Below are 26815 nucleotides of genomic sequence, written 5' to 3' on the forward strand. Positions count from 1 at the left end.
AATCTTTAAAAAGAGAGAGAGAGAAAATCGTTAAGATAAGAAGCAGAGTCCCCAGGGGAGACTCCTCCTGGCATCTGATAAACACTTTCATAATTCCAGTTGGTAGAAGCAGCTGAGGCATGCAGGAGCCACTCACCCTGGGGAAAACATTCCTGTTGACTGCACAAACGCTATGCTTTCCTATAATTTACATTTCAGTGATGCTCGTGAGAGGCTAAGACAGTTGAACTCAAATCACGTGGGTTCTGAACATTTTGTTTCTTGCCCCCATGAACTGGCACGAAAGTGTCTGTAGGTAAGTATCTTCTGCAGAAGGCTATAGGAAAATATAACTAAATCATCAGCTTAACACTGAGTGTGGAGTCCCTGCACATCACACCACAGGAAATGAGTGTTTAGTTGCAGAGAAATGTCTCTCCTTCCAGACTTGGAGAGCGCTGGGTGGGGAGGATGGTGCTTCGGGAGGTGAAGGGAGCACAGAGCTAGAATGGAAGTAGGGGGCTGAGGCCGACAAGCCTGAGGGGTGCAGTGGGCAGCCTCTTGCCACGCCCCTCTGCTAAAGGCCCCTGCTGTAACAACCAGCAACTCCCACAGTGACAGAGTGGAGTTTAGTTGGCAGAGCACACGTTGCACAGGTCCATAGTGGGGATATGCTGAATGGAGCCTGGCAGAGACTAGGCGTTCAGGGAGCTATTTTTCAGTATTTTTACAACATTGCTTGGCATAGGCTTGTTAAGGGTGACAATCATTCAGGTTACTTAAGCATTCATTTACTCAATACTCTTCTGGGTGCTAGATGCAGAAATTACAAAATAATGTCTTTTAAGAAGTTACACCATAATGCGGGGAACAAAATCTAGTTGGAATGACAAGAGCACAACTGTGGAGCAAGGCCACAGAGCAAGTGGTTGCAGCAGCTGCTGGGCAGTGTCAGGCCCACTGCCACCATTAATCCTCTTCCCTTCTCTCTGCCCTGCCCTCTCCTAACCCTCCAAATAGCCAGACTTTTTGTGGGTTTCCTGAACTGGGTCAAAAATTAGCCCGATACTCTTGATATTCTGACCTCTTGCCCAGACTATAAGAAACTGTTTTCAGAATGTAAGTAATTCTATCGTTTGTCTTTATTATAAAAGTAGTGCATGCCTATGAGATATATGCTAATCAAAAATTTTAAAATCTCTCTTCATTAGATAATTAATTCAGAGATAACTAACATATTGGCCAAAATGCTTTCAAAGTTTTTTCAATATAAACTCAAAAATAATTATTCTTGAAATAAAGGAAATTATACTACATATCTTCATGTAAACCAGGTTTCCTTTGTCTGTTTTAAAGATTTATTTATTGGGGCCAGCGCTATGGAGTAGTAGGCTAGGCCTCAGCTTGCAGTGGTGGCATCCCATATGGGCACCAGTTTGTGTCCTGGCTGCTCCTTTTCCAATCCAGCTCTCTGCTGATGGCCTGGAAAACCAGTGAAAGACAGCCCAAGTGCTTGGGCCCCTACACCCATGTGGGAGACCAAGAGGAAGCTCCTGGCTCCTGATTTTGGTTCGGCTCAGCTCTGGTCATTGTGGCCATTTGGGGAGTGAACCAGCAGATGGAAGACCTTTCTCTCTGTCTCTCCCTCTCTCTGTCTGTAACTCCATCTCTCAAATAAATAAATAAAATATTTCAAAAAAAAAAAAAAAAGACGTACTTATTTACTTGAGAGATGGAGTTACAGAGAGAGAGAAGGAGAAAGAGAGAAAGAGATATCTTCCATCCACTGGTTCTCTTCCTAAATGGCTGCAATGGCTGGAGCTTGGCTAGACTGAAGCCAGGAGCCAAGAGTTTCTTTCAGGTCTCCCACTTGGGTGCAGGGGCTCAAGCACTTGGACCATCTTCTGCTGCTTTCCCAGGTGCATTAGCAGTGAGAGGGATCAGAAGTGGAACAGCAAATGTTCGAACTGGGACCCATATGGAAAGCCAATGCTACAAGTGGTGGCTTATCCTGCTACACCACAATGCTGGCCTCTAAACCAATTTTCTTGATATATTTCTGTATCAATAAACATAGGTATACATCATTATTGCTGTGTGGTATTCTATTATTTATAAGGAATATCTTATTATATAATATTATAAATATTATTTATAAGGAATATCTGTTAGACTTTACTGTATAACCCCTATATTGGCAGGTGTCTAGCTTTCTCCCTTTTTTCCTAAGAACAAACATTTTGTCATCTTTATCCACTGAAGTTCCTAGAACTGGAATGATTAGAAATGACTGCTTTCAATACACAGTGCAAAAACACCCTGAGAAAAGTTAAACCAATTTACACTCAGCAGCCAGAAATAGCTATGCCGGTTCCTCCATTTCTTTACCCCAGGGGCTTTTTAAAAATCTTTTCATCTTTTCAGTGATGGTTAAAAATATCTCATTTCAATTTTCAACGCTTGATTACTAGTGAAGATTTTTTCACTTATTTGCCATTTGCAATTCTTCTTCTGTGACAGTTCTCTCCCATCCTCCTTTATCATTCTTTGTGTCTGTGTGTTGTATGTGTGAGAGTGTGAGAGAAAGAGAGAGAGTCTTCACAATTACTCAAAGAAATTCATTAAAATGGAATTAAAAGGTAAGTTTATTTTGGTGCAAAAAATTTGAAATCCACATCTAGTTCTTAAAAACTATTTTAAAAAATTATTTTTTTGACAGAGACAAGGAAAGACAGACAGAGAGAGTGTCCGTAGCATGGTTCACTCCCCAAATGCCTACAACAATTAGGATAGGGGCAGGCTGAAGCCAGAAGCCAGGAACTTAATTGAGGTCTTCCGCATAGGTGACAGGGACTTAATGACTTGAGTCATAAAAACTGCTGCCTCCTAGGGTCTACATTAGTAAGAAGCTGGGGTCAACAGCCGGAGGTAAGTATTAAACTCATGTACTATGACATGAGACACAAGCATATAAACTAGCATCTTAACCACTAGGCCAAGTGTGTGCCCTCACCTATAATTTTTTCATAATATGTATATTCCATGAACTTTTTGAAGAGCATAGATTCCAAAAATTTTTTGTAGCAAAATAATCTTTTGCTTTCCATTAAATTTTTGAAGTACCCTGATACAGAAAAGCCTAGAAGAACATGTAAAAAAAATAAAGAAAGAAGATTGGGTATCTCCACATAATGAATTACAGATAATATGACTTTTTTTTTACTTTTTTGCTTATTTATATTATATATTACAATAATCACACACTATCTATGAAATAAAAATCTTGACAATGGGGGCCAGTGCTGTGGGGCAGCGGGTTAAAGCCCTGGCCTAAAGTGCCAGCATCCCATATGGGCGCCGGTTCTAGTCCCGGCTGCTCCTCTTCCGATTCAGCTCTCTGCTGTGGCCTGGGAAAGCAGTAGAAGGTGGCCCAAGTCCTTGGGTCCCTGCCCCTATGTGGGAGACCCGGAAGAAGCTCCTGGCTCCTGGCTTCGGAGCCATCTGGGGAGTGAACCAGCAGATGGAAGAACTCTCTCTCTCTCTCTTTTTCTCTCTCTCTCTCTGTCTCTACCTTTCTCTGTAATTCTGTCTTTCAAATAAATAAAACAAATCTTTAAAAATAAATAAATAAAAAATAAAAATCTTGACAAAATTTATACAGCTCTGCAATTGTTTCTACAGACATGTGTTGCTTTATATACTGATTATTCTGGTACAGAAGCTATTTTCTATTTTCTTCTTTTTAAAGACTTATTTATTTGAAAGGCAGAGTTACAAAGAGGCAGAGGGTGAGAGAGAGAGAGAGAGAGAGAGAGAGAGAGGTCTTCCCTCTAGTGGTTTACTTCCCAGATGGCCACAATGGCCAGAGCTGGGCTTACCCAAAGTCAGGAGCTTCTTCCAGGTCTACCATGTGGATGCAGGTGCCCAAGGACTTGAGCCATCTTCTACTGCTTTCTGAGGCCATAGCAGAGAGCTGGATTGGAAGTGGAGCAGCTGGGACTCAAACCAGTACCCATATGGGATGCTGGCATTGCACATGGCAGCTTTACCCAGTGCGCCACTGCACTGGCCCCAGAAGCTATTTTCTAAGCACTGAAAATAGCAGAGCTCCACAACAATGCATTGAATTGGCTTCCTGCAGCTCAAAGGATAAAAAGTTTTGAAAATACATAAAGTATATTTTAAAACACTGGGTCATGGGCTGGGTGTGGCGCAGCAGGTAAAGCCGCCACCTGTGACATCAGCATCTGATATGGCACTGGTTTGTGTCCAGGCTGCTTTACTTCAAATCCAGCTCCCTGCTAATGGCCCAGGCAAAGCAGCAGAAGACAGCCCAAGTGTTTGGGCCCCTGCACCTATATGGGAGACTTGAATGAAGCCCTTGGCTTTGGCCTCGCCCTGCCCCAGCCATTGTAGTCATCTGGGGAGTGAACTAGTGGATGGAAGATCTCTGTTTCTGTCTCTCCCTCTCTGTGACTCTGGCTTTCAAAATAAGAAAATAAATAAATTTTTCAAACACTTGGGAAGTTTCTCGAACAAACAAACATAAAACGCAGAAATTCTAGTGTTACTACCTGACCAGGTTCTGACCAAGTTCTTGACTCATGCAAAGAATGAAAGACACAGACAGGAAGGAGTGAGCAAAAGCAGGTTTATTGATAAAAGAAAAGGCAGAAAAGATTCTTGGCACCAAGAGAAGGTTCTAGAAGAAGAAATCGTCTGGCTTGTTTTGGGGCATAGTTTATATCTCGGTAAATGGGGACTTCTTTCAACTGGCTAAGATGTCAATCCTGAAAGTAAGATACCAGCAGAGTATCAGCCAATTAGCCGTTGTCAGCCAACTTGTTTTCACAAGGGTTCTCAGGTACTTTTGTGGCTAAGGGCTTTTCTGAGCTCCCCCACTCAGAATTTGCAGCTAGACACTTAGGCTCCTCCTGAAAACATGCTCCTCTGTGGGTGCCTCAGTTAACATTTGGAGAACCGAGCTTCCTGCGGCTGCCTCGTGGGTTTTCCAAGAATCAACCTTGTACACAGTTTTTACACACTTAGTTTCTCTTGCTGAGAGCAGGGGCCAGTATCCTTTCTGCCTGCCTCACTGCGGCCCCTTCTGTCTCCTCTCTTAATATGACCCAGCATTTTCATTTGTATGTCCATATCTAAGAGAAATGAAAACAGTCTCGTGATGAATAGATACGTTCATCGAAGCATCATTCATAATAGCCAAAGAGTAGGAACAAACCAACTGTTCATCCACTGGTGAATTATAGACAATGTCAAGCCTATCCATACATTAGAATACTGCCCAGTAGTGATATCACAGTACTACTGTGTACTACTATGTGAATGAACAGAAAACGTGCTAAGTGAAAGATGACATATGTAAAATACACATTTATCTAGAAATGTTCAGAAAGGCTAATATACAGAGAGAAAGTAAATTAGTGGTGGCCATCAGATATACTGGGTGTGGAAGGGAGAAATAGGCATGAAATTTTGGGTGACTGAAATGTTCTCAAAATGAATTTTAGGTGAAAGTTGCACAAATCTGCAAATATACTAAATAGTAATGAATTGTACACATAACATGAATCAATCTTATGTAAATTAGACTTTTTTGAAAAATTTAAAATATATCATTTAAATTTGTCAGTGAAATATTTTCCTAAAAGTTGTGAAATTCACAACACATTTGCTGAAATTTATCTTTCTAGTTTTATCTTTTCCGTTCTTTCACATCTAATAAATTGTAGAATTTGTCCATTTCCTTAAGTTATGGATTTGAAAACAGGGATAAGTCTAAATTTCAAATATCCATATCTTCCCCCTGCCTGTAGGTAGTCACGTGAAATGCTGACCTTAACCTAGCAGAGGGGTCCCATCTGGGTATGGACCCTGAGAAATGTTGAGGAACCCTACACAGTGCCAGGAACAGAGCTCCCAGAACAAATCCATGAAGAAAGCCCCAAAAGATAACAAAGGTTTTTTGGGAGAGCTTAAGATGCACTCTGGTTCAGCTAAGACAACTGAGAGCAGAGGCGAGGGCCTGGCTTATTCAGTCCTCATCTAGCCAGGCCTAACAAGATGGTTTGGCCAAAAAAATCAACTTGCTGATGGGCTCCTGTGTTAGTATTCATGGCAATGTATGCAGAAGGCAGCTCCTCTTTGTCTCCAACAATATCTAATTTTTCACACCATCTTCTGTAGAGGAAGAAGCCTGACACATTCTCCATGTCACAGATTTTCATACACCTTTGTCAGGTGCTTGTCATTTGTTATTCAACGTTGATATAGTATAAACAGTAAAGTGTCCCCAGTGTCCATTCTTCCTGTTTTCTTTTTCTTTTGGTACAAGAACCAAAAGCAGGGCAGGGGCCAGCGCCGCGGCTCACTAGGCTAATCCTCCGCCTTGCGGCGCTGGCACACCGGGTTCTAGTCCCGGTCAGGGAGCCGGATTCTGTCCCGGTTGCCCCTCTTCCAGGCCAGCTCTCTGCTGTGGCCAGGGAGTGCAGAGGAGGATGGCCTAAGTACTTGGGCCCTGCACCCCATGGGAGACCAGGAGAAGTACCTGGCTCCTGGCTCCTGCCATCGGATCAGCACGGTGCGCCAGCCGCAGCGTGCCAGCCGCGGCGGCCATTGGAGGGTGAACCAACGGCAAAGGAAGACCTTTCTCTCTGTCTCTCTATCTCTCACTGTCCACTCTGCCTGTCAAAAACAAAATAAAACAAACAAAACAAAACAAAAAAAGCAGGGCAGGGAACGTGGCTGGCCACCTAGAGTCTACCCAACCCACCTCCTTGCATGGATGAGGTATGTGTGCCTGCCTAGAAATGGCTGAAATGGCCTAGAGCAGTCAGGTAGGTCATAGTGGAATAACGGGACTTGGAACATTGAATGACTGTATTAAGCAGAACCATCTGGACCACTGCCTACCTTCGGATTGACATAAGAGAGATACAAACTTTTTGTTGTTTCATTTCAGCAGCTTAGCCCATACCCAAATAAATTGTGACTGAGGGATTAAAAGGCTTACCTAGGGACCAGTGTTTTCACACAGTGGGTTAAGCTGACGCCAGCAATGCCAACATCCCATTTGACCAATGGTTCAAATCCTGGGTGCTCTACTTTTTTTTTTTTTTTTAAGATTTATTTATTTATTTGAAAGAGTTAGAGAAGGCGGGGGGAGAATCTTCCATTTGCTGATTCATTCCCCAAATGGCTACAATGGCTGGGGCTAGGCCAGGCCAAAGGCAGGAGCCAGGAGCTTCCTTCAGGTCTCTCACATGGGTGCAGGGGACCAAGAACTTGGGACATCCACTGTTGCTTTTCCAGGACACTAACAGGGAGCTGGATTAGAAGTGGAGTGGCTGGGACATGAACTGGTGCCCACATGGGATGCCACCACAGCAAGATGGCAGCTTAACTGGTTGCACCAGAACTCAGGCCCTGGTGCTCTACTTCTGATCCAGCTCCTTGCTAATCCTCCTGGGAAAGCAGCCAAAGAAACCTAAGTACTTGGGTCCCTGCCATCCACATGGGAGACCAGGATGGAGTTTCAGCCTTCTGGTCTCTCTGCCTGGCCCAGTCCTAACCATGTTGGCCATTTGGAGAGTGAACCAGTGAAGGGAAGAATCTCTCTTTCACCCTCTGTCTCTACCCACCCCCCAACCCTTCTCTCTCTGTTTCTACCTTTCTCTGTTAACTCTTCCTTTCCAATAAATAAATAAATCTTTAAAAAAATTGCCTATTTCTTAGTTTCATTTCTGCTTCTAAGGTGAGGCTTTTGTAAAACTACTGTACTACTTTAGGCCTTAATTTCTGTATCTTAAAATTAGGGTTGGATTAGAATGGCAATCCTTACTTTTGGTGTGCCATAGAAGACTTTGAAAAACTGAGAATATGACTTTTTTTTTTTTTTTTTTTTTTTGACAGGCAGAGTTAGACAGTGAGAGAGAGAGACAGAGAGAAAGATCTTCCTTTTCCATTGGTTCACCCCCCAAATGGCCACTATGGCCAGCGCGCTGCACCGATCTGAAGCCAGGAGCCAGGTGCTTCCTCCTGGTCTCCCATGGGGTGCAGGGCCCAAGCACTTGGGCCATCCTCCTCTGCACTCCCAGGCCACAGCAGAGAGCTGGACTGGAAGAGGAGCAACCGGGACAGAATCCGGCGCCCCAACCGGGACTAGAACCCGGGGTGCTGGCACCGCAGGCGGAGGATTAGCCAAGTGAGCCACGGTGCCAGCCAAGAATATGACTTTTAAATGCATAAAATAAAATACTAGCAGGGGGAGGTCAGTATGGTGGCATAACTGGTTAATACGCTCCTGAGACACCAGCATCCCATATGGGTGCCCGCTTGAGTCCTGGATGCTCTACTTCTGATCCACCTCCCTGCTAATGTGCCTGGGGAAGGCAATGGAAAATGGTCCAAGTGCTTGGGCCCCTGCACCCATGTGGTAGACCTGGAAAAACTCCAGGCTCCTGCCTTTGGCCTGGCAAAGCTCTGGACATGGTGGCCATTTGGGGAATGAATCAGTGGATAGACAATCTCTCCATGGCTCTCCCTCTCTCTCTCTGTAACTTTACCTTTCAAAAAAAATTTTTAATCTTAAAAAATAAATAAAATTAAACACAAGGAAACTTCAAAATGTTCATGGAAAGTGGACTTAAAAGATAAGTTTATTTTGGTATGAAAAAAAAATTAAGTCCATGCACAGTTTTTTCATAATATGTCTTTTTCATGAACTTTTTAACACCCCTCATATGCACAGATTTAAAAGCTTTTGCAGCAAAATCTTTGCACCCAAATAAACTTATCATTTAATTCAATTTTCCACAGATTTTTGAAGTCCATGAGATTACAAAAGAAGCCAAGTATGCTGCAATATATTAATTGTGAACACTTTGAGAGGCTGTAGATCCCAGTTAAGAACCTGGATGGGCTCTGAAGTTCCATCCTGATCCAAATGCCTGTGAATACTGATTCTCTTTAGGGCACGAGAGATAGAAATTGAGGAGTTGACCTGAACTTATGATTTTAATTTTCTATATATTATATTTTGATATCTTAATCTTTCTGCTTGGGAGAGACTGCTCCTCCTGTGGCTCAGCAGACAACAAAGGGCCCCCACAGAAGTATGCATACAGGGGCCAGCGCTGTGACGTAGTGGGTAAAGCTGCTGCCTGCAGTGCTGGCATCCAATATGGGTGCCAGTTCGAAACCCAGCTGCTTCACTTCTGATCTCTGCTGTGGCCTGAGAAAGCAGTAGAAGATGGCCCAAGTCCTTGGGCCTTTGCCCCAACGTGGGAAACCTGGAGGAAGCTTCTGGCTCCTGGCTTCGGATCAGCCCAGCTCCGGCCATTGCAGCCATTTGGGGAATGAACCATGGGATGGAAGGTCTCTCTCTCTCTCTCTCTCTCTCTTTCTCCATCTGCCTATCTGTAACTCTACCTTTCAAATAAACAAATAAATAAATAAATCTTAAAAAAAAAAAAAGAAGTGTGCATACTAATGATCCAGAGCCAGACCTCTCCTCTATTTGACCCATATTACTCACAAGGCAACATTCCTCTTCATAAATTATCCATGGGCAGGGAACCAAGCAATCAGAGACCACACTTATAATTTAGAGCCCACCAAATGATTCAAGCTAGTAATGCTAAACTGTTTATTTTCCCTACAGAAACTCCAGTAAAGGCCACGGTCTAGGCTCTGCCCTTACCACTGCCCCTTCTGCCTCCTGACCCACCCTCTTACCTCCCCAAGTAACCCTTGTGTGCCTCCTGTCTCTAGGACCCTTGACTTTAATAAACTTTGTTTTCTTGGTCCTCTCCTCTATCTCCTCTTGGGCTGCACCTGATTGACATCACATAAAAGAACAGAGAAGTCCACCCTGAGGGTGTTAATTAGTTCTTCCGAAATGCTAGGCTCCCATGTGGAAACAACATCCACTTGTACATATGTACTGTATTTAAGACATCACTGAAAAAAAAAAAAAAGATTCCAAAATCAACATTTTGATTTTGTCTTAAGAATTAAGTTGTAGTTCTTTGCTTCATAGCTCAACAAAACTGAACTATAAAGAAGGACCTGGAAAGAAATAATAAAAGTTGCTCCTTGAAAAACGTATTAAAGAGTAAGTCCCAAAATGATACAGCGTCTTTTATGGCAGCTTTCATAAACTGAGATGGCTTTCTGTGGTGTTAGGATTTAGCAACTCCACTCAAACATCCACAGAGAACTGTGCTAGCGGCTCACGGAAGAAGAGGGAAGACCTGGTATTAGTGACAGTACTGATGCATTCAGGGTTTGCTTTGCATACTAGGTTTAATTTCACTGGAAATTGCTATGTCTATTCTAGGTAGTCTGGAAGAGTTTTCAAATGACACATCATTATAAAAACATGTTTGACTAGACTGATTGGGCCCTGGTGTTTTAAACATTGTTGGGAATTCTGCTTTTAGCTAAGTCTTACCTCGAACAAAGACATAAGCGCTATATTCTTCATAATATTCGCCCATTCGTACACGAATTGTATAGAGGCCTTCATCTTCTTTGTTGAGATGAGAAAATGTCAGTGTAGCCCGCTCTCCACTCCAGTGTGTTTGCACCCATTTTGATGGAGAAACAGGCGCCCCTACAAAAAATTAAATAATGCAAATTAACTGATGTTTTACCTCCATTGCTTTCTTCTTCCATCCCCTCCATTCTTCTCCCACTCTTTTTCTTCTTCCTTTTCTATAATGAGAGTTCTAGAGGTTTCTAGAGCTTTAAGTCATTCTGCCATGTTTATATTAGTAAAAATATTAGACCAGAAATGAGAGAACCAGAGCCAGTTACATAATTTGTAGGAATCAGTGCAAAAATTAAATTGCAAAGTACCTTGTTCAAAACACAGAAAAAAAGTATAAAGGTGCTAAATTATAAGGATTTTCCTTTAAAAATATTTTATTGCTTGTAAAACATAATGGGGGTGGGGGGAGGCTGGCACTGCAGGTTAAAGCTCTGGCCTGCAGTGCCGGCATCCCATATGGCCTCTGGTTCAAGTCTAGGCTGCTTTACTTCCAATCCAGCTCTCTGTTAATGCACCTGGGAAGGAAGCAGAGGATGGCCCAAGTCTTTGGGCCTCTGCACCCACATGGGAGACCCAGAAGAAGCTCCTGATTGACTCCTGGCTACTGATTGGCTCAGCTCCAGCTATTGAGGACATTTAGGGAGTGAACCAGCAGATGGGAGACCTCTCTCTCTCTCTCTCTCTCTCTCTCTCTCTGTCTCTACCTCTCTTTATAGCTTTGTCTTTCAAATAAATAAAATAAATCTTTTAAAAAACATAATAGGGATAATATAAGCTGTAAAAATAGTATTTTGGAGCTATAATTTTATATAAAATAAATAATACTTTACTAATGTGATATCCTGATTGTTAAGATATTTCTGGCTCATTTTTCTGCAAATATATCTATTAAGTCATTAAAACTTATACTTTTAGCAACTTTATGTTCCATCAGTGTTAAAAGTAATGGTCACCAGATAACCAAGCACCAAAAAGGAAACCTGTTGAAGTGAAATAGACACTATGAGAAACAATGACTTGATCAGCCCTTGTCTTGACTGTTGAGGAACAACTTAATACTTTATCCCTTTTAGTATTTTTTTTTCATTCTACTTAATACTATTGGTTGAACTCTGTAATTAATACACAATTATTCTTAGGTGTTTAAATTTAACTGAAAAGTGATCCCTGTTAAATATAAGAGTGGGAATAAGAGAGGGAGGAGATGTACAGTTCAGCACATGCTCAATTGGACTTACCCCTAATGGTAGAGTTAGAAACGTGTCAGGGGATTCCAATTCAATCCCATCAAGGTGGCATGTACCAATGCCATCTCACCAGTCCAAGTGATCAGTTACAGTTCATAATTGATTATAATGATAGGACTAAGAGTCAAAGGGATCACATAAACAAGACTAACATCTGCAAATACTAACTGATAGAATAAAAAAGGGAGAGAACGATCCAACATGGAAAGCGAGATATACAGCAGATTCATAGAATGGCAGATGTCCTAAACAGCACTCTGGCCTCAGATTCAGCCCTTAAGGCATGCGGATCCAGCTAAAAAGCCCATGAGAGTATTTCAGGCATGGCAAGCCAAGACACTCTGGAAAAAAAAAAATGACCGAAATGAAAGATCTCTGTGAGTGAGATCCCAGCGGAAAGAATGGGCGATCAAAGAAGGAGGTACCTTTCTCTGAAGGGAGGAGAGAACTTCCACTTTGACTATGACAGTGTCTAAATAAGATCAAAGTTGGCAAACTCAAGAGGTTTCCATAGCCTTGGCAACTCATGACAAGAGCCTTGGGTGATTACTGACGCCATAAACAAGAATGTCAATTATTAAATCAACAACAGGAGTCACTGTGCAATTACTCCTCATGTAGGATCTCTGTCCTTAATGTGTTGTACTATGTGAATTAACGGCATAACTAGTACTCAAATAGTACTTTACACTTTGTGTTTCTGTGTGGGTGCAAACTGTTGAAATCTTTACTTAGTATATACTAAATTGATCTTCTGTATATAAAGAGAATTGAAAATGAATCTTGATGTGAATGGAATGGGAGATGGAGCGGGAGATGGGATGGTTGCAGGTGGGAGGGAGGTTATGGGAGGAAAAAGCCACTGTAATCCAAAAGCTGTACTTTGGACATTTATATTTATTAAATAAAAGTTAAAAAATAAGTAATGGTCACTCTTCAAATGCAAGCTCACAAATGAATTTTGATAATTTTTTATTTAGAGAGAGCTGTTTGTTTAATATACCTGTTTTTGGAGCTATACTTGTTAAATATGGTATAGCAACATTGGGTTAACTCTCTGATAAATTATTTTAAAATATAAAGTTTAGCAATCTAGAGCTAATGATTCTCTAGGAACAATTTTTTCCGGAATATTTAACTCTGAACCAGCAGATATGTGCTTGCTCTCTCTCTCTTTCTGTTTCTCAAACTAAAAAATAAATTGATAATATTAAAATTAGAAAAGATTTAACTCCATACAAATCTCATTTCAGGTAAATCTGAATTTAACTTTAAGTGTAAACTTACAGATTTGCATTTTCTTAGCCTTCCCTCTGACATTTCCTCTAACCTATAGAGGTCACACTAGAAATCAAAGATGACTGTGATTGGTATATAATTCAGAATGCTGTTTGTGTATCTATCACTGTATCTCCAATTACATGGAGAAAATAATTTTAAATGTCTTTGTTAAGAACTGATTTATCCAAAGTTTCATGTGAAATCATGTTCTTTTCCATCAAGTTCTAAAATCTTTAAATGTAATTTCCATTTCTAAGCCTCAAAAACCAATTTGCAACATGTGTATGTCTGTTATTATCTTGTAATATTTTATGGGCAAAGTTTGCTGCCTGGTTGTTAGCAGTTCCTGTGCCAGAACTCAGGCTGGGGAATTAATACTTAGATATCATATCTATGGTATCTTGGGAACAGTTGGCAAGCTGGCCTCCCACTGTGGGCCTGCCCTCAATTCTTCTCCTCTGGGGCCACAGCCCACGGCATCATGGCAGTGGTGGCAGCTGCTGCTTCTGCTTGTGCCCTTGCTGTTGCTAACCATGATCTAGGCTCAGGTCCTGGTTCCACCCATCATCTTTGAACCACCTATGTCCGAGCATGCTCCAGGTGCTCATATCCACACCTGTAGGCCAGGTCTGCTGTTTTGTGAGCACTTAGTTCACCAACCGCTGTGTCAGGTAACCTATGCCTATACATTCTGCACTGCCATTTGGCATTATCTTCTCTGATAATAGGCACATGCCATAGTCCCATTGGACTTAATGAAACACTAGTTCAAAGATAAAATGATTATGAATTTCAAGACAGTGATAGCAGAACATCAAACCAAGCCCAGATCCCATGGAGATTGGGATCTGCCCAGTTTGGATCATGCCCAGTTTGCATGCCCAAAAAGTAAGCCTTAGTAGTCAAGCCTCTTTCATTAACCAATTATCCAAGTTTGGGAAATCACTGAACCTAGCCTGCCATCTGAGTCTCCCATGTAGGTGGCAGGGGACCATGTACTTAGGCCGTGCTCCACTGTTTTCCCAGGTATATCAGCAGGAAATCGGATAAAAAGAGGAAAAGCCTGGACTTCAATCATCTGAGTACTCTTATATGGATGCTGAGTGTTGCAAATGGTGGCTCAACCTGCCACACCACAACACTAGTCCCCAAGTTTACTTTATAAAATGGTTACACAGGGGCTGATGTGGTGGTACAGCAGGTTAAGCCATTGTGAATGCTGGTTCAAGTCCTGGCTATTCTGCTTCTGATCCAGCCCCCTGCTAATGCACCTGGAAAGCACCCAAACATGGCCCAAAGGGCTTGGGTCCCTGTCACCCACATGGGAGACCAGGGTGGAGTTCCAGGATCCTGGATTTAGCTTGGCCCAGCCCCAGCCACTGTGGCCATTTGGGAAATGAACCAGTAGATGGAAAAATAAATTTTAAAAAGTCTTTTTTAAAAACCAGTTAAACAGAAAATTTATGACAACCTTATTTATACAGAGTGGCTAAATATGTCTGAAATTAAAAAAAAAATTTAAGAACTTTAAAATCTAATCCTCTCTAGAAATCAACCTGTTGAAGACTTTAAGACAAATTAAAAGGGAGATGGGAGGCTTCAGGTCTTTTCGTGGCTCTCTCGCCAACATATCTTCTATCAGCTAGGATCTAGCATGGGATTTGCAGATGAATATGTACCTGAGTGGAAGTTCTGCCACCTACAAGACAGACCCAGTTGGACTTCCTGGCTCCTGACTGTTCTGGCCCAGCCCCAGCTGTTGAGAGCATTTGTTGAGTGAACCAATATATGGAAGATCTCTTTCTCTCTCTCTCATCTCTCCTTCTCTCTGTCACTTTGCCTTTCCAATAAATAAGTAAATGAAAGAAAGAAAGAAAGAAAGAAAGAAAGAAAGAAAGAAAGAAAGAAAGAAAGGAAAGAAGGAAGGAAGGAAGGAAGAAAGAAAGAGAGAGAGAGAGAGAGAAAGAAAGAAAGAAAATTATTCTGGGCTTAGAATGTAAACCACAGGGTCTAGAAGTGTCATCTGGCCAGAATTTTGCTATGTGAGTTGGGACAACTCCCTTTCTCATCAGAGTTTTAATGTAATCATCTATTGGATGAGATAATCTGGTATAGAAAGGGTATATTTGAATATAAGATTGATTGTTATTTTAGAAATAACATTATTTCTTAAGTCTATTGCTTCAGGTGATCACATTATTTTGACAGCTTTTTGTTTCATTTGTTTTGGAGCACTACCTAGACTTTAAATAGATTTTATCCCAAATAGGATGGAAAAAGGGAAATAAAATCTTTATTTATTTCTCATAGCAAAGTTATCATGACTCTAGACCCTTTTGAAATAAAGTAAGGTAAAATGTGATTTAAAGCCAGAGTAGGAAGAATTGACAGTAAAGATTTTCTTTTATTCTGCCCCAGTGTTGCCACTTTGATAAATATGTAAAAACGCTTTAAAAAAGACAGTAGGAGGCCCCCCTTTAATTTCTAGATTCTGTCTGCACTGATGAACAGATCTATAATCTATTCTATAACCTTCTGAGAAAAAGAATCCAATGAGAATCCATTATGAAGACTCACCATTTCTGTACCACTGGATCTCCGGCTGGAACTGTTTGATTTCAGGTGTGATAACTACACGGCATCCCAGACTCATCGTCTCTCCCTCTCTCCCAAAAGACACATCAAACTTGTCATCAAAGTGGACTTCAAACTTTGATGCATAACCATAAGGGGTTACAGCAACTAGGTACAAAAACAAACAAACAAAAAAACAAAACAAAATAAAACCAAGTAGCAGCTATTTAATTTTTTTTCTCATCAAAGAGACATCAGCATTTTAACAAATACAGGAAGAAAGCAGCTGCAACAAAGATTGATCAAATTATTTACTTTGGTAAAAATCAAGTCCTATTTTAAAAGTTCGTAAAACATACACATATCTAATTTATATGGGACTTTTTGCTTCATTAGTCATAGAAGCTAATTGCTTATTTTTATTACTCTAATGAATAGAATCTAAAGGGTCACATTAATATCATAAGTATAAACTGATACTACATTTAGCCTAGACTTAAATAAGCTATAAAAATATATGAATTTTTTAAATTAAAATTTTAGATTTTTGGGGCCGGCGCCATGGCTCACTTGATTAATCCTCTGCCTGCGGCGGCGGCGGCATCCCATATGGGCACCTGATTCTAGTCCTGATTGCTCCTCTTCCAGTCGAGATCTCTGCTGTGGCCCAGGAAGGCAGTGGAGGATGGCCCAAGTGCTTGGGCCGCAGCGCCCGCATGGGAGACCAGGAGAAAGCACCTGGCTCCTGGCTTCGGATCGGCGCAGCGCGCCGTCCGTAGCAGCCATTTGGGGGGTGAAACAACGGAAGGAAGACCTTTCTCTCTGTCTCTCTCTTTTACTGTCCAACTCTGCCTAATTAAAAAAAATTAGGCCGGCGCCGTGGCTCAACAGGCTAATCCTCTGCCTTGCGGCGCCAGCACACCGGGTTCTAGTCCCGGTCAGGGCGCCAGATTCTGTCCCAGTTGCCCCTCTTCCAGGCCAGCTCTCTGCTGTGGCCAGGGAGTGCAGTGGAGGATGGCCCAGGTCCTTGGGCCCTGCACCCCATGGGAGACCAGGATAAGTACCTGGCTCCTGCCATCGGATCAGCGCGGTGCGCCGGCTGCGGCAGCCATTGGAGGGTGAACCAACGGCAAAGGAAGACCTTTCTCTCTCTCTCTCTCTCTCTCTCACTGTCCACTCTGCCTGTCAAAAAAATTTTTTTTTTTTAAATTTTAAAAAAATTAGATTTTTTAGATTTTAGATTAAAATTTAAAATTTTAGATTAGCTTCTTCCAGGTCTCCCACATGGGTGCAGGGACCCAAGGATGTGGGCCACCTTCTACTGCTTTCTCAGGCCACAGCAGAGAGCTGGATTGGAAGTGGAGCAGCCAGGACTAGAACTGGCGCCCATAGGGGATGCTGGCATTTCAGGCCAGGACTTTAACCTGCTGTGCCAAGCACTGGCCCCAATACATTGATATTATATGCCAGGCACTTCATATCTGATACGTCAACTACTGTGTGGCAATGACTCCACATCACAGATATTTTTCTCTTTTAGATGGAAACATGGAAGTTTACAAAGGTAATATATAGCTAATGCCAAAATTTCACAGATAACATGTATAAAATTGAAATTCAAAACCATTTCTTTCCAACTCCAAAATTTATGTTTTTCCTATCATATTTTGTCTCTGTTCCTTATACCTCTCAGTATTAACGAGAAAATGCAAATTTAAATTTATTAAGTTCAATTTTTGCCAACTATTGTTCCAAGTATTTAACAGCTATTAACTCAATTTCACTCCACAATCATCTCAGTGGGTTAGTACCATTATTATCTCTGATAGAAAAGGAAATGGATATACACAGGGCCTCATCATTGCTCACCCTCACTGTTTTCAGAAGCTGCTCAACCCAGACACTTTACTGCCTTGAACTTGGGTATTCCCAGGAAACACTAACAAATAATGAGATCATTTCTCTTCAAACCATATCTACCATCTGTCCACATCTATATGATGATATTTCACTTAGACCAAGGAAAGAAACAACTTGGTCAGATTTTTCATGGCAATGGAGGCCTGGACTGGCTCCAAGGCTGCCTTCAGGAGTAGAGGTCAGGGTTATGAGGATGCCCTGCAGTGACCCAGCAGCTCCAGACTCAACTAGATACCCAAGTAGCCCACCAAGAAACAGACTCTGACTCTGGGTTCCCGCTATAGTTGATGTTGGGCCAGACTGCTAAGGGAACTTTGGGGTTCAGTAGGAAGTCACCAAGCTTAACCAACCAGAAGACAAAATATCATGCCATTACCACTTTCTCAACTCTTTATCATGTGTACTTTCTATTCCAGAAAAATTGGGTTAGGACAGGGGTTGGCAAATCTGTGGGCCAGACATAGACTGCCTCCTGTTTAGTTTCATTAAAAATGGTTTTTAGGGGCTGGCGCTGTGGCGCAGTAGGTTGAGGCCCTGGCCTGAGGCGCTGGCATGCCATATTGGGCACCAGTTCTAATCCCAACTGCTCCTCTTCTGATCCAACTCTCTGCAATGGCCTGGGAAGGCAGTAGAAGATGGCCCAACTCTTTGGGCCCCTGCACCCATATGGGAGACCCAGAGGAAGCTCCCGGCTCCTGGCTTCAGATCGGCACAACTATGGCAGATGTGGCCATCTGAGGAGTGAACCAGCGGATGGAAGATCTCTCTCTCTCTGTCTCTACCTCTCTCTGTATCTCTGTCTTTCAAATACAAAAAATAAATATTTTTTTAAAAAAAATGGTTTCTAAAATTATTTAGTAGTTGAAAAAAATCAAAAGAAAAACATTTTGTGATACCTAAAAAGTCATAGAAATTCAAATTTTAATGTTCACAAATAAGATTTTATTAGAATGCAACCACACTCACCCATCTACATACTGTCAATGGCTACTTTTGGGTTACAATGGCAGAATTGGGTAACTGTGACAGAGACTATGACCTACAAAGCCTAAAATATTTACAATCTAGCCTTTTACAGAAAATATTTGTCATTCCCCAGTTTAAAATGTGGTTTAAGGGGCTGGCGCTGCAGCATAGCGGGTAAAGCTGCTGCCTGCAGTGCTGGCATCCCATATGGGTGCCGGTTCTAATCCCGGCTGCTCCTCTTCTGATCCAGCTCTCTGCTGTGGCCTGGGAAAGCAGTAGAAGGTGGCTCAAGTCTTTGGGCCCCCACAACTGCATCGGAGACCTGGAAGAAGCTCCTGGCTCCTGGCTCCTGGCTTCGGATTGGCGCAGCTCTGGCCGTTGCAGCCAATTGGGGAGTGAACCATTGGATGGAAAACCTCTCTCTCTCTCTCTCCTCTCTCTGTGTAACTCTGCCTTTCAAATAAATTAAAAAATCTTTAAAAAATAACAAAATGAAATAAAATGTGGTTTAAAATTATAAAGACCAGATTACAAGTCCCTATTCTATCACTATGTGTGGTCTTATACCACTACTTAAACTCTTTTCTTCCCTGCAAAGTACAGATAAGAATGCATACTTCATAAGCTTTTGAGTAACATTAAATGAATTAATGTATGTGAAAAATGTTTTGGTACAGTATCTGGCATAACTGACTAGTAAATGTTAACCATTAGAACAGAACCAAGGGGTCCATGCTGTGGCATAGCAGGTAAAGCTGCCACTTGCAGTGCCAGTGTTCCAGGCTCCTGGCTCCTGGCTTTGGATCAGCCCAGCTCCAACTGTTGTGGTCATCTGGGGAGTGAGTTAGCAGATGGAAGGCCTCTCTCTCTCTCTCTCTCTCTGCTTCTTCCTCTCTGTAACTCTGCCTTTCAAATGATAATAAATAAATCTTAAAAAAAAAAAAAAAAAAGATGACTAACAACAGGGACCACACATGTAACCATGCAACAAGCCTTGGTTAAACTGTTGCCAAAATTGTTAAAAAAAATTTTTGTTAAAAAAATAAAAACAGAACCAAGGACAAGAGCTTTGTGTGTGATGTTTACTAGCATACTCTCAGCGCCTAAACCCACACCTAGCACACTGTAGGTGCTGAAAAATATTGTTGGATATGTAAGTATAAGCTTTCTGTTTTCTGTTAGGAACAACTGTACTTAATTCAGGCCAGAGGAGGCTTGGTAAGGTTGAATAGTAAGAGAGGTAAGGTTGAGCTGGGCTTTCAGAATCTAGCTTGAAGGAAGAAAAAGGAGATAATGGATACGGATACAACCACGCGAATTAACTGGGAACATTCAGAGGGCTGAGAAATAATCAATAGGTCAGTCTTGGGGACATTGGGATATAAGTTACAGTCTCAGAATTTCTGATGTTCTATCTCAGTATGAATCAAGTGATGGGAGAAAGAGATGGGTTGGGGTGTGCTCTTCCTTGCTTTCACCTGTCAACTGCTCCTGCCCATGGAATTAATACCAATGATTCCAATCTTTGGAATATCAAAGTTGGGAAGCATTCATGGGGTCAATGGAGTTAGGTCACTTAAAGACATCTAACTAACCAGGTAAGTGAAAAACTTGCCCATGAGAAAGTATCTTCACCAAAAGTCTTTAAACTGTACCTTATTAATTTTTGGAAAATAAATTGGGGTTTAACTATCTTTTTCAGTCTTGTCATTGTATGTACACAATTCCTTCAACAACTATAAAAATTTTACTTTTATTATCTCTTATGAAAAGGAGTTCTGATATAAATGAAATGATTGAAGTTCAAAAATCCACAAATTACCACTGACCAGAATATTTTAATATTTTATTCTTTTACTACATTTTGACTTTTCTTACATAATATTTTATAAATTAGTGTATTTATTCATTCATTATGCAGTACCTACTCTGTGTCAACCTCTCCCTCAGTAATCACAGAATCTAAAAAACTAAAACTAACCACAGATACCTACTATGTCCATCCTAGCACATACAATGTTATAGTAAACATTTATTTCAGCATTACAGAATAGCTTATTATGTTGCATAGAGATGACATTTAGCAAATAGATAGGGGTACTTCTGAAAGATCATGGAAAATAGGATTAAAGGATAAGTTTATTTTGTTAAAAAAATGTTGAGATCCACACATGGTTTCTTCATAATATGCATTTTCCATGAACTTTCAGAAGACCCTTTATATTTTTGAACTTACAGCTGAGAGGCATGGAGGAAGCTCCACTGTGGAAGCGAGTATCGTCAAATTCCCCCTTATATCCTAGAAAAGAAAACAGAAATGTATGTGAACTGATTCAGGGTAAATTGGCTTTTTAGCAATGGGAAGAAATTTTAAAACAACACTTCGAATGAAACGAATCCAGCAAACGTACTCTTTACCACAACAGATGCATATGCTGAGAGCTCTCCTTTAACATTCATCGCCGAGGCCCGGTACTGAGCCGTGTCCTCAAAATCGCATCTGAAAGAACATACAGAAGTAGATGGCCATCGCAGTGACGGACCTTGTACTCCTAGCAATTCTAGCAGGGAACTCTTTGCAAATCAGTGCCTAACACATGGCTCTTAGGGTCTTTCAATGAAGCTACTGTCTCGAATCCAGCTACCTGAACTACAAATATAGTCAAAGTGATCTACCACAAGTTCATGCCAGCAGCACAGGCATGGTAGGCCCTTGTGACCCTAACCTTTTTTATGTCAAAAAAGAAAAAGTCTACATAGTGCTAAGCACACGAATTACAGAGTAAGTGTTATGATAAGCATGTCTAAAGATGATTGGGAAGAGCAAATGCCTATTCATGTTCCTTTGAGCAGGTAACTACCTGCAGGCACACTGGAGTGTACATCACATCTCTGTCCTTGAGGAGTCTCAGTCCAGGGGCAATGGGGTGACCAGGAAGCAAAAGAAACAAGTGTGGCAGAGCCTGCCCTGAGCCACATTTGTCTTATGTATGGTTGATGGTTCTGTGTTCTCATTTCACAGCACAAATAAGTTACTCATGTTTCAATTCTACTAAGATTCAGGCTACATTTGCAGTTTCAGCCCATAGGACTCTATAAGAAGAGCCACTTGGATGTTCCTCTAAGTTGTAATACAAAAATATGCAATGTCTTATAAAAATAGAACTAGGGAGAGAATGATCTCACAGAGATGAACAGGCTGATTTCAGAGCAGGTTGTTTTGTGTTTTATCATACCAGTTCCCTGTGTTCATGGTTCCTCATGGTTTTGTTTCATTTGTAATAATTTTTTTTTTCTTGCTGAAAATTTACAGACATCATTAGAACCCCAAGAAGGCAAATACTGTTGCCTTTCTCATACCTGTTTGGCTTTGAAAGCAATTACACAGCCCATGGCTGCCTCAGTAGAACCACCCACTGGCAGAAGTGCTGTGACTGAAGGTCAAGCTCAGTGCTTAGTGAATGTCGCAGGAACCAGGGTTCTGTTTGAAGCCTGTCTCTTGTGCCAGTACCTCCTATCTGTACAGAAGCTTATAAACTTTAAGAGAATGGAATAATGTAAATTTCTTTCTGATATTTCAGCCTGCCTATGTGTGACTTGAACTGAAAATGGAGGGAGCGTGTTTAATTTTTTATCCACATAACTAGGTTTGTTTTTTTTTTTTTTTTTTTTTTTTTGGACAGGCAGAGTGGATAGTGAGAGAGAGAGACAGAGAGAAAGGTCTTCCTTTTGCCATTCGTTCACCCTCCAATGGCCGCCGCGGCCGGCGCGCTGTGACGGGTGCAACGCGCTGATCCAATGGCAGGAGCCAGGTACTTCTCCTGGTCTCCCATGGGGTGCAGGGCCCAAGCACTTGGGCCATCCTCCACTGCCTTCCCGGGCCACAGCAGAGAGCTGGCCTGGAAGAGGGGCAGAATCCAGTGCCCCGACCGGGACTAGAACCTGGTATGCCGGTGCCACAAGGCGGAGGATTAGCCTAGTGAGCCGCGGTGCCGGCTGTATTTCAAAAACCATCTTGGTAGACAGGCTAAACCTTTGAGGACTTGAAAATGATGATGTGGGTTCCCTTTTTAAATTTTGCTTTGGATTTTGCTCTACCTAAAACATTCCGCTCTCCATCCCTGCCATGTATACACATGCAGACTGACAAGGCACCTAGTTTTCATTAGTTCTTAGTGAGCTGTAGAGAACCATATCTCCAAGTCTAGTCTGCTTCCAAGGCTGCCCACTCTGATCTACCTGAATAGAAATTCCTATTTATGGAACTTATTTTCTTACTAATGCCCAAGAAAAATTCTCAAGTATATAAAATGATAAGTAAAAAGGTACAGATTAATTTTTCTCATCATCTTTGATTAAATTCAAATATGAAATCACTATGGGAAGCGGTATGCACATGTTAAGGATCAGCCATGAATATTACTTGTAGGTGTGCACCAAGCACTCCAAGAGAATAAACGTGTACAAACGCTGTTCATTATGATCATGCTGCCTTGGGACTAATCAAGTCAGTGGCCATTAACCGGAGAGGTGAAGGACCTCCCTGATCAAATGCTGGGCAACTCAGGAACATTGATATTCTCTTACTCGTTAATCACCAGAGTGTGCATTCCATATCGACTTTCAATAATATACTTCCCAGGGTTGGCATGGACATCTATTGGCACTTGGTTTTTATACCTAGAAGACAATGAAAACAAGATGAAGCAGGCTGGAGTGGAAATAACTTCATGGTTAAATATATACCCACAAAATTCTTGTTCTTGCAGGAACACCTTCTATAAACAGGCATTAAGGGTTAGTAGCAGCACCTATCAAGTAAATGCAAATTAGATGAGCTTAAGTTATTAAATGCACCAGCAATATAAAGCTCCCTGATGACGTGCTTTGTCCTCCTCTGTAAAATATACATAGAAAAATTCACCATCCACAGCAATATGGATGAATCTGTTAGGGAAAAAGAAAAGCCAGTTTTAAAAGAGTACATAGTTTGATTGCTTTTATATTAAGTACAAAAATAGAAAGGCTAATTAGTACTGCTAGAAGTCAGGATAGCAATTTCTTGGAGTAGGGTGGGGAAGGCATAAAGGAGGTTTCTTGGGCAATGATGCTGTTTGGTTTCTTGATTTGGGTGCCAGTTACATGGATGTACACAGTCTATGCGAATCATCAAAGTCCTACGTATATATTTAATATGCACTTTTTTGCGTCGATACTATACTTCAATAAACAAACAAAAAAGTGCTGATCATGGGTTGCCATGACAGAGAAGTCGTCTTTGTGGGGGAGGTTATTGCTAGCTGTACAGAATGAAAGCAAAACATTCTTCCTGTTAATTTTCTTGTAGATTGCTAACAACAATGACATTTTACAGAAAGATAATTTTGTTTCAGTGTTTTATTCTCTGTCCTAAGAAAATGGCTCTTAGCTTGGAAGAATTTAAAAAGCATAAAAGGAAAAGGAATAAAGCTTGTGGCAAATTTAAAAGCTTCTTCTCAGAGGGTGAGAACATGGAGGGCCACTCCCTGAGACACCAGCTTCCACATCTGGTTTTGTCCCACATCCTCATGTTCTCAATAGCCAGAGGTTACCACACCAGCCCAGACTTTTCTACTTAAACCATTTTCTGCTCCAAAGAGAAGCTGAGTTTAGCTTGTTTCCCTTGCAGACACTCCACTTTGTACCCACGGATAACAAAAATAACACAGCCATAATGATACAAAGAATTCACCATGTGCCCGGCAATGTTCTGCTTTATGTATATCTAGGTACACTCAGTCCTCACAATCTCCCTATGTGGTTGGACTCTCTTTAAACCCCATTGCCAAATGAAGAAACCAAAGCATAGAACAGTTAAAGAACCTGCCCAGGTCTACACAGGTCTGAAAAGGGCAGAACTTGTAGTTGAATCCAGTCTGACTTCTGATCCACGTGATGCTTCCATTTTCCAGTTGTTCTCTAGGTAGCTGCATTTCATTCCTTTGGATGTTTGGAAATTATTAGAAGGTAAAGAAGTACGGGGAAGTGTTAGTAAAGGAGAGATTTCTGTCCCATCTCTCTCTTTCATGTTCTCTCTCTCTCTCACACATACACACACACACCACCACCACCACCACCACCACACCTTATTTGGGGCTAGTGGTTTGGTACAGTGGGTTAAGCCACTGCTTATAATGCTAGCAACCCATATTGGAGTTCTGGTTGGAGTCCTGGCTGCTCTCTTCTGATCCAGCTCCTTGCTAATCATGCCTGGGAAAGCACTGGAGGATGGCCCAAGTACTTGGGCCATTGACATCCATCTGGGAGGCCCAGATGGAGTTCTAGCACCCTGGCTTTGGGTTGGTCTAGCCCCTGTCTATTGAGGCCACTTGAGGACTGAACCAGTGGACAGACAATCCCCTCTCTCTCTCTCTCTCTCTCAAATAAATAAATAAATAAAACTTTAAAAAATTATTTATTTTATTTATTTGAAAAGCACAGTTACAGAGAGGCAGGAGAGTGAGGGAGAGGGAGAGGGAGAGGGAGAGGGAGAGGGAGAGGGAGAGGGAGAGGGAGAGGGAGAGGGAGAGGGAGAGGGAGAGGGAGAGAGTCTTCCATCTGCTGGTTCACTCCGCAAATGGCCACAATGGCCAGAGCTGGGCCAGGCCAAAGCCAGGAGCCAGGAGCTTCTTCTGGGTCTCCCACGTGGGTGTAGGGGCTCAAGGACTTGGCCCATCTTCTAATGCTTTTCCAGGCACATTAGCAGGGAACTGTATTAGAAGTGAGACCCAGGACCCATATGGGATGCTGGCACTACAGGCAACGGCTTTACTGGCTATGCCACAGCACCAGCCCCAAAATAAATCCTTTTTTAAAAAGCAAGTTATTCATTCTCTACACCTTTTTTTTTAAATGCATCAGTCTCCTTCTTCACCTGGCAAAATTAATACATCCTTCAAAATTCAGATCAAATACCATGTCTTCAATAAACTCTTCCCTAAAATGTTCACCAAATATGAATTGTCCCTACCTATTTGCATATGGTTACTTGGTTAAAATAGCTAAATAAAACACACTTATCAATTTACAGTTGGAATGGTATCTCTTCTACTAAGTTTCTAGTCCCTTGAAGATGAGGATGGTGTCTGATCCATGTTTACTTTTACTACCATTCATGAAGGATGAATCATGAACAAATATGAGGAACTCAGTGTTGATTAAATTTGAACAGAATTTTATTGTCTAATGCCATAGATGAACTATAGAGTCATAATTTTTTTAACTGAAGGAAAGAAGTTCTGGCAAATATATAGTTCATAAAATGTACTATCCAATTAAGTGCACACGTAAAAGTGAGTTGAGACTCTTTGCTTCTTGATTCCCTCAGATGTAAAGTAAAGAGGGTTGGATTAGCTCAAGAATCACAGCTGTGTGGTAGGCATAGTGGCATTACTCCCCCACTCCACCCCGCCACCCAGAAGACACTGCTAGTTGATACGATTTTGTCTGTTGCCAACCCACAAGTGGACTCAAACAGCTGTCGCAAACCAGGGCTCTATGCAGACAGCACTATTTGATCCAACACAGCCTGTGAAAAGAAATCTGCTGGCCCTTCCTAAGCCTGAACATTCCCCATTTTGATAAATAGTAGGATAGAATTTGTTAACTGGCAAGTTTTTCTTAGTAATTGATTTAGATCATTTCACACCTAGAAGCTCCCTCTTGCTCTGTGTTTCATGTGCTAGAGGGTTTTCAGCAGTTCTCCTAGTATAAGAAGAGCCAAGATGATACTAAAGAATATGGCTTGTGCTGCTTCTCCAAACCACTCGGTGCAACTCCATTTGGCTTGTGATCAAAAATGTTGTTCATATCCCCATAAAGTTTGAGTTAAAACAGTATCTGCAGCTCCCACGATTGCTTCATGCTGCCTGCCTTCCAGTACTACCAACTTAGCACCTTGATACCTTTTCCCCAGCTGACGATGCAAGACTTCTCTAATATGACCTCCTGGCAAAGGAAACCAGCTTACAATACACAACACTTCAACTGTGGCGTTTCTAGTCTTTCCTCTGGAACTCCAGATGTCAGTGTTAGAAATTCCTGTTTGAAGCAGTGGACAGGATTAAGCTGGAAAGTGATTTAATTCTATTCTCCAAGGAATTTCACCTAGTAAGATTGGCTGCTCTCTGTAATTTTCTCAGTAATTTTATATCACAGAAAAAAAGAAGCATTTCTGATTTGCTGTGCATACACTTCACAGCTTGTCATTTCTGGAAAGTGAAATTCCAAACTGCCTAGT

The 26815-nt window shown here is 41.6% G+C and overlaps 1 protein-coding gene across 6 annotated transcripts in view; it reads right to left on the bottom strand.

Moving 5' to 3' along the window:
• MYOM1 (myomesin 1) overlaps positions 1-26815 on the bottom strand; it is a 166423-nt gene that overhangs the window by 95323 nt on the left and 44285 nt on the right. For all 6 annotated transcript variants that reach the window (XR_011379417.1, XM_070050417.1, XM_051852088.2 and 3 more), the window contains exons 6-10: positions 23125-23217; positions 20949-21037; positions 20774-20836; positions 15655-15819; positions 10451-10612 (exon numbers count right to left, since the gene is read on the bottom strand). Coding sequence is in view for 5 of the 6 variants with exons in the window: in XM_070050417.1 (XP_069906518.1) it covers positions 10451-10612; positions 15655-15819; positions 20774-20836; positions 20949-21037; positions 23125-23217 (572 nt within the window). In the remaining variant the exon portion in view is untranslated. The remainder of the gene's footprint in view (positions 1-10450; positions 10613-15654; positions 15820-20773; positions 20837-20948; positions 21038-23124; positions 23218-26815) is intronic.

Source organism: Oryctolagus cuniculus, chromosome 10 (assembly GCF_964237555.1).
Source record: "Oryctolagus cuniculus chromosome 10, mOryCun1.1, whole genome shotgun sequence".
Lineage (NCBI taxonomy): Eukaryota > Metazoa > Chordata > Mammalia > Lagomorpha > Leporidae > Oryctolagus > Oryctolagus cuniculus.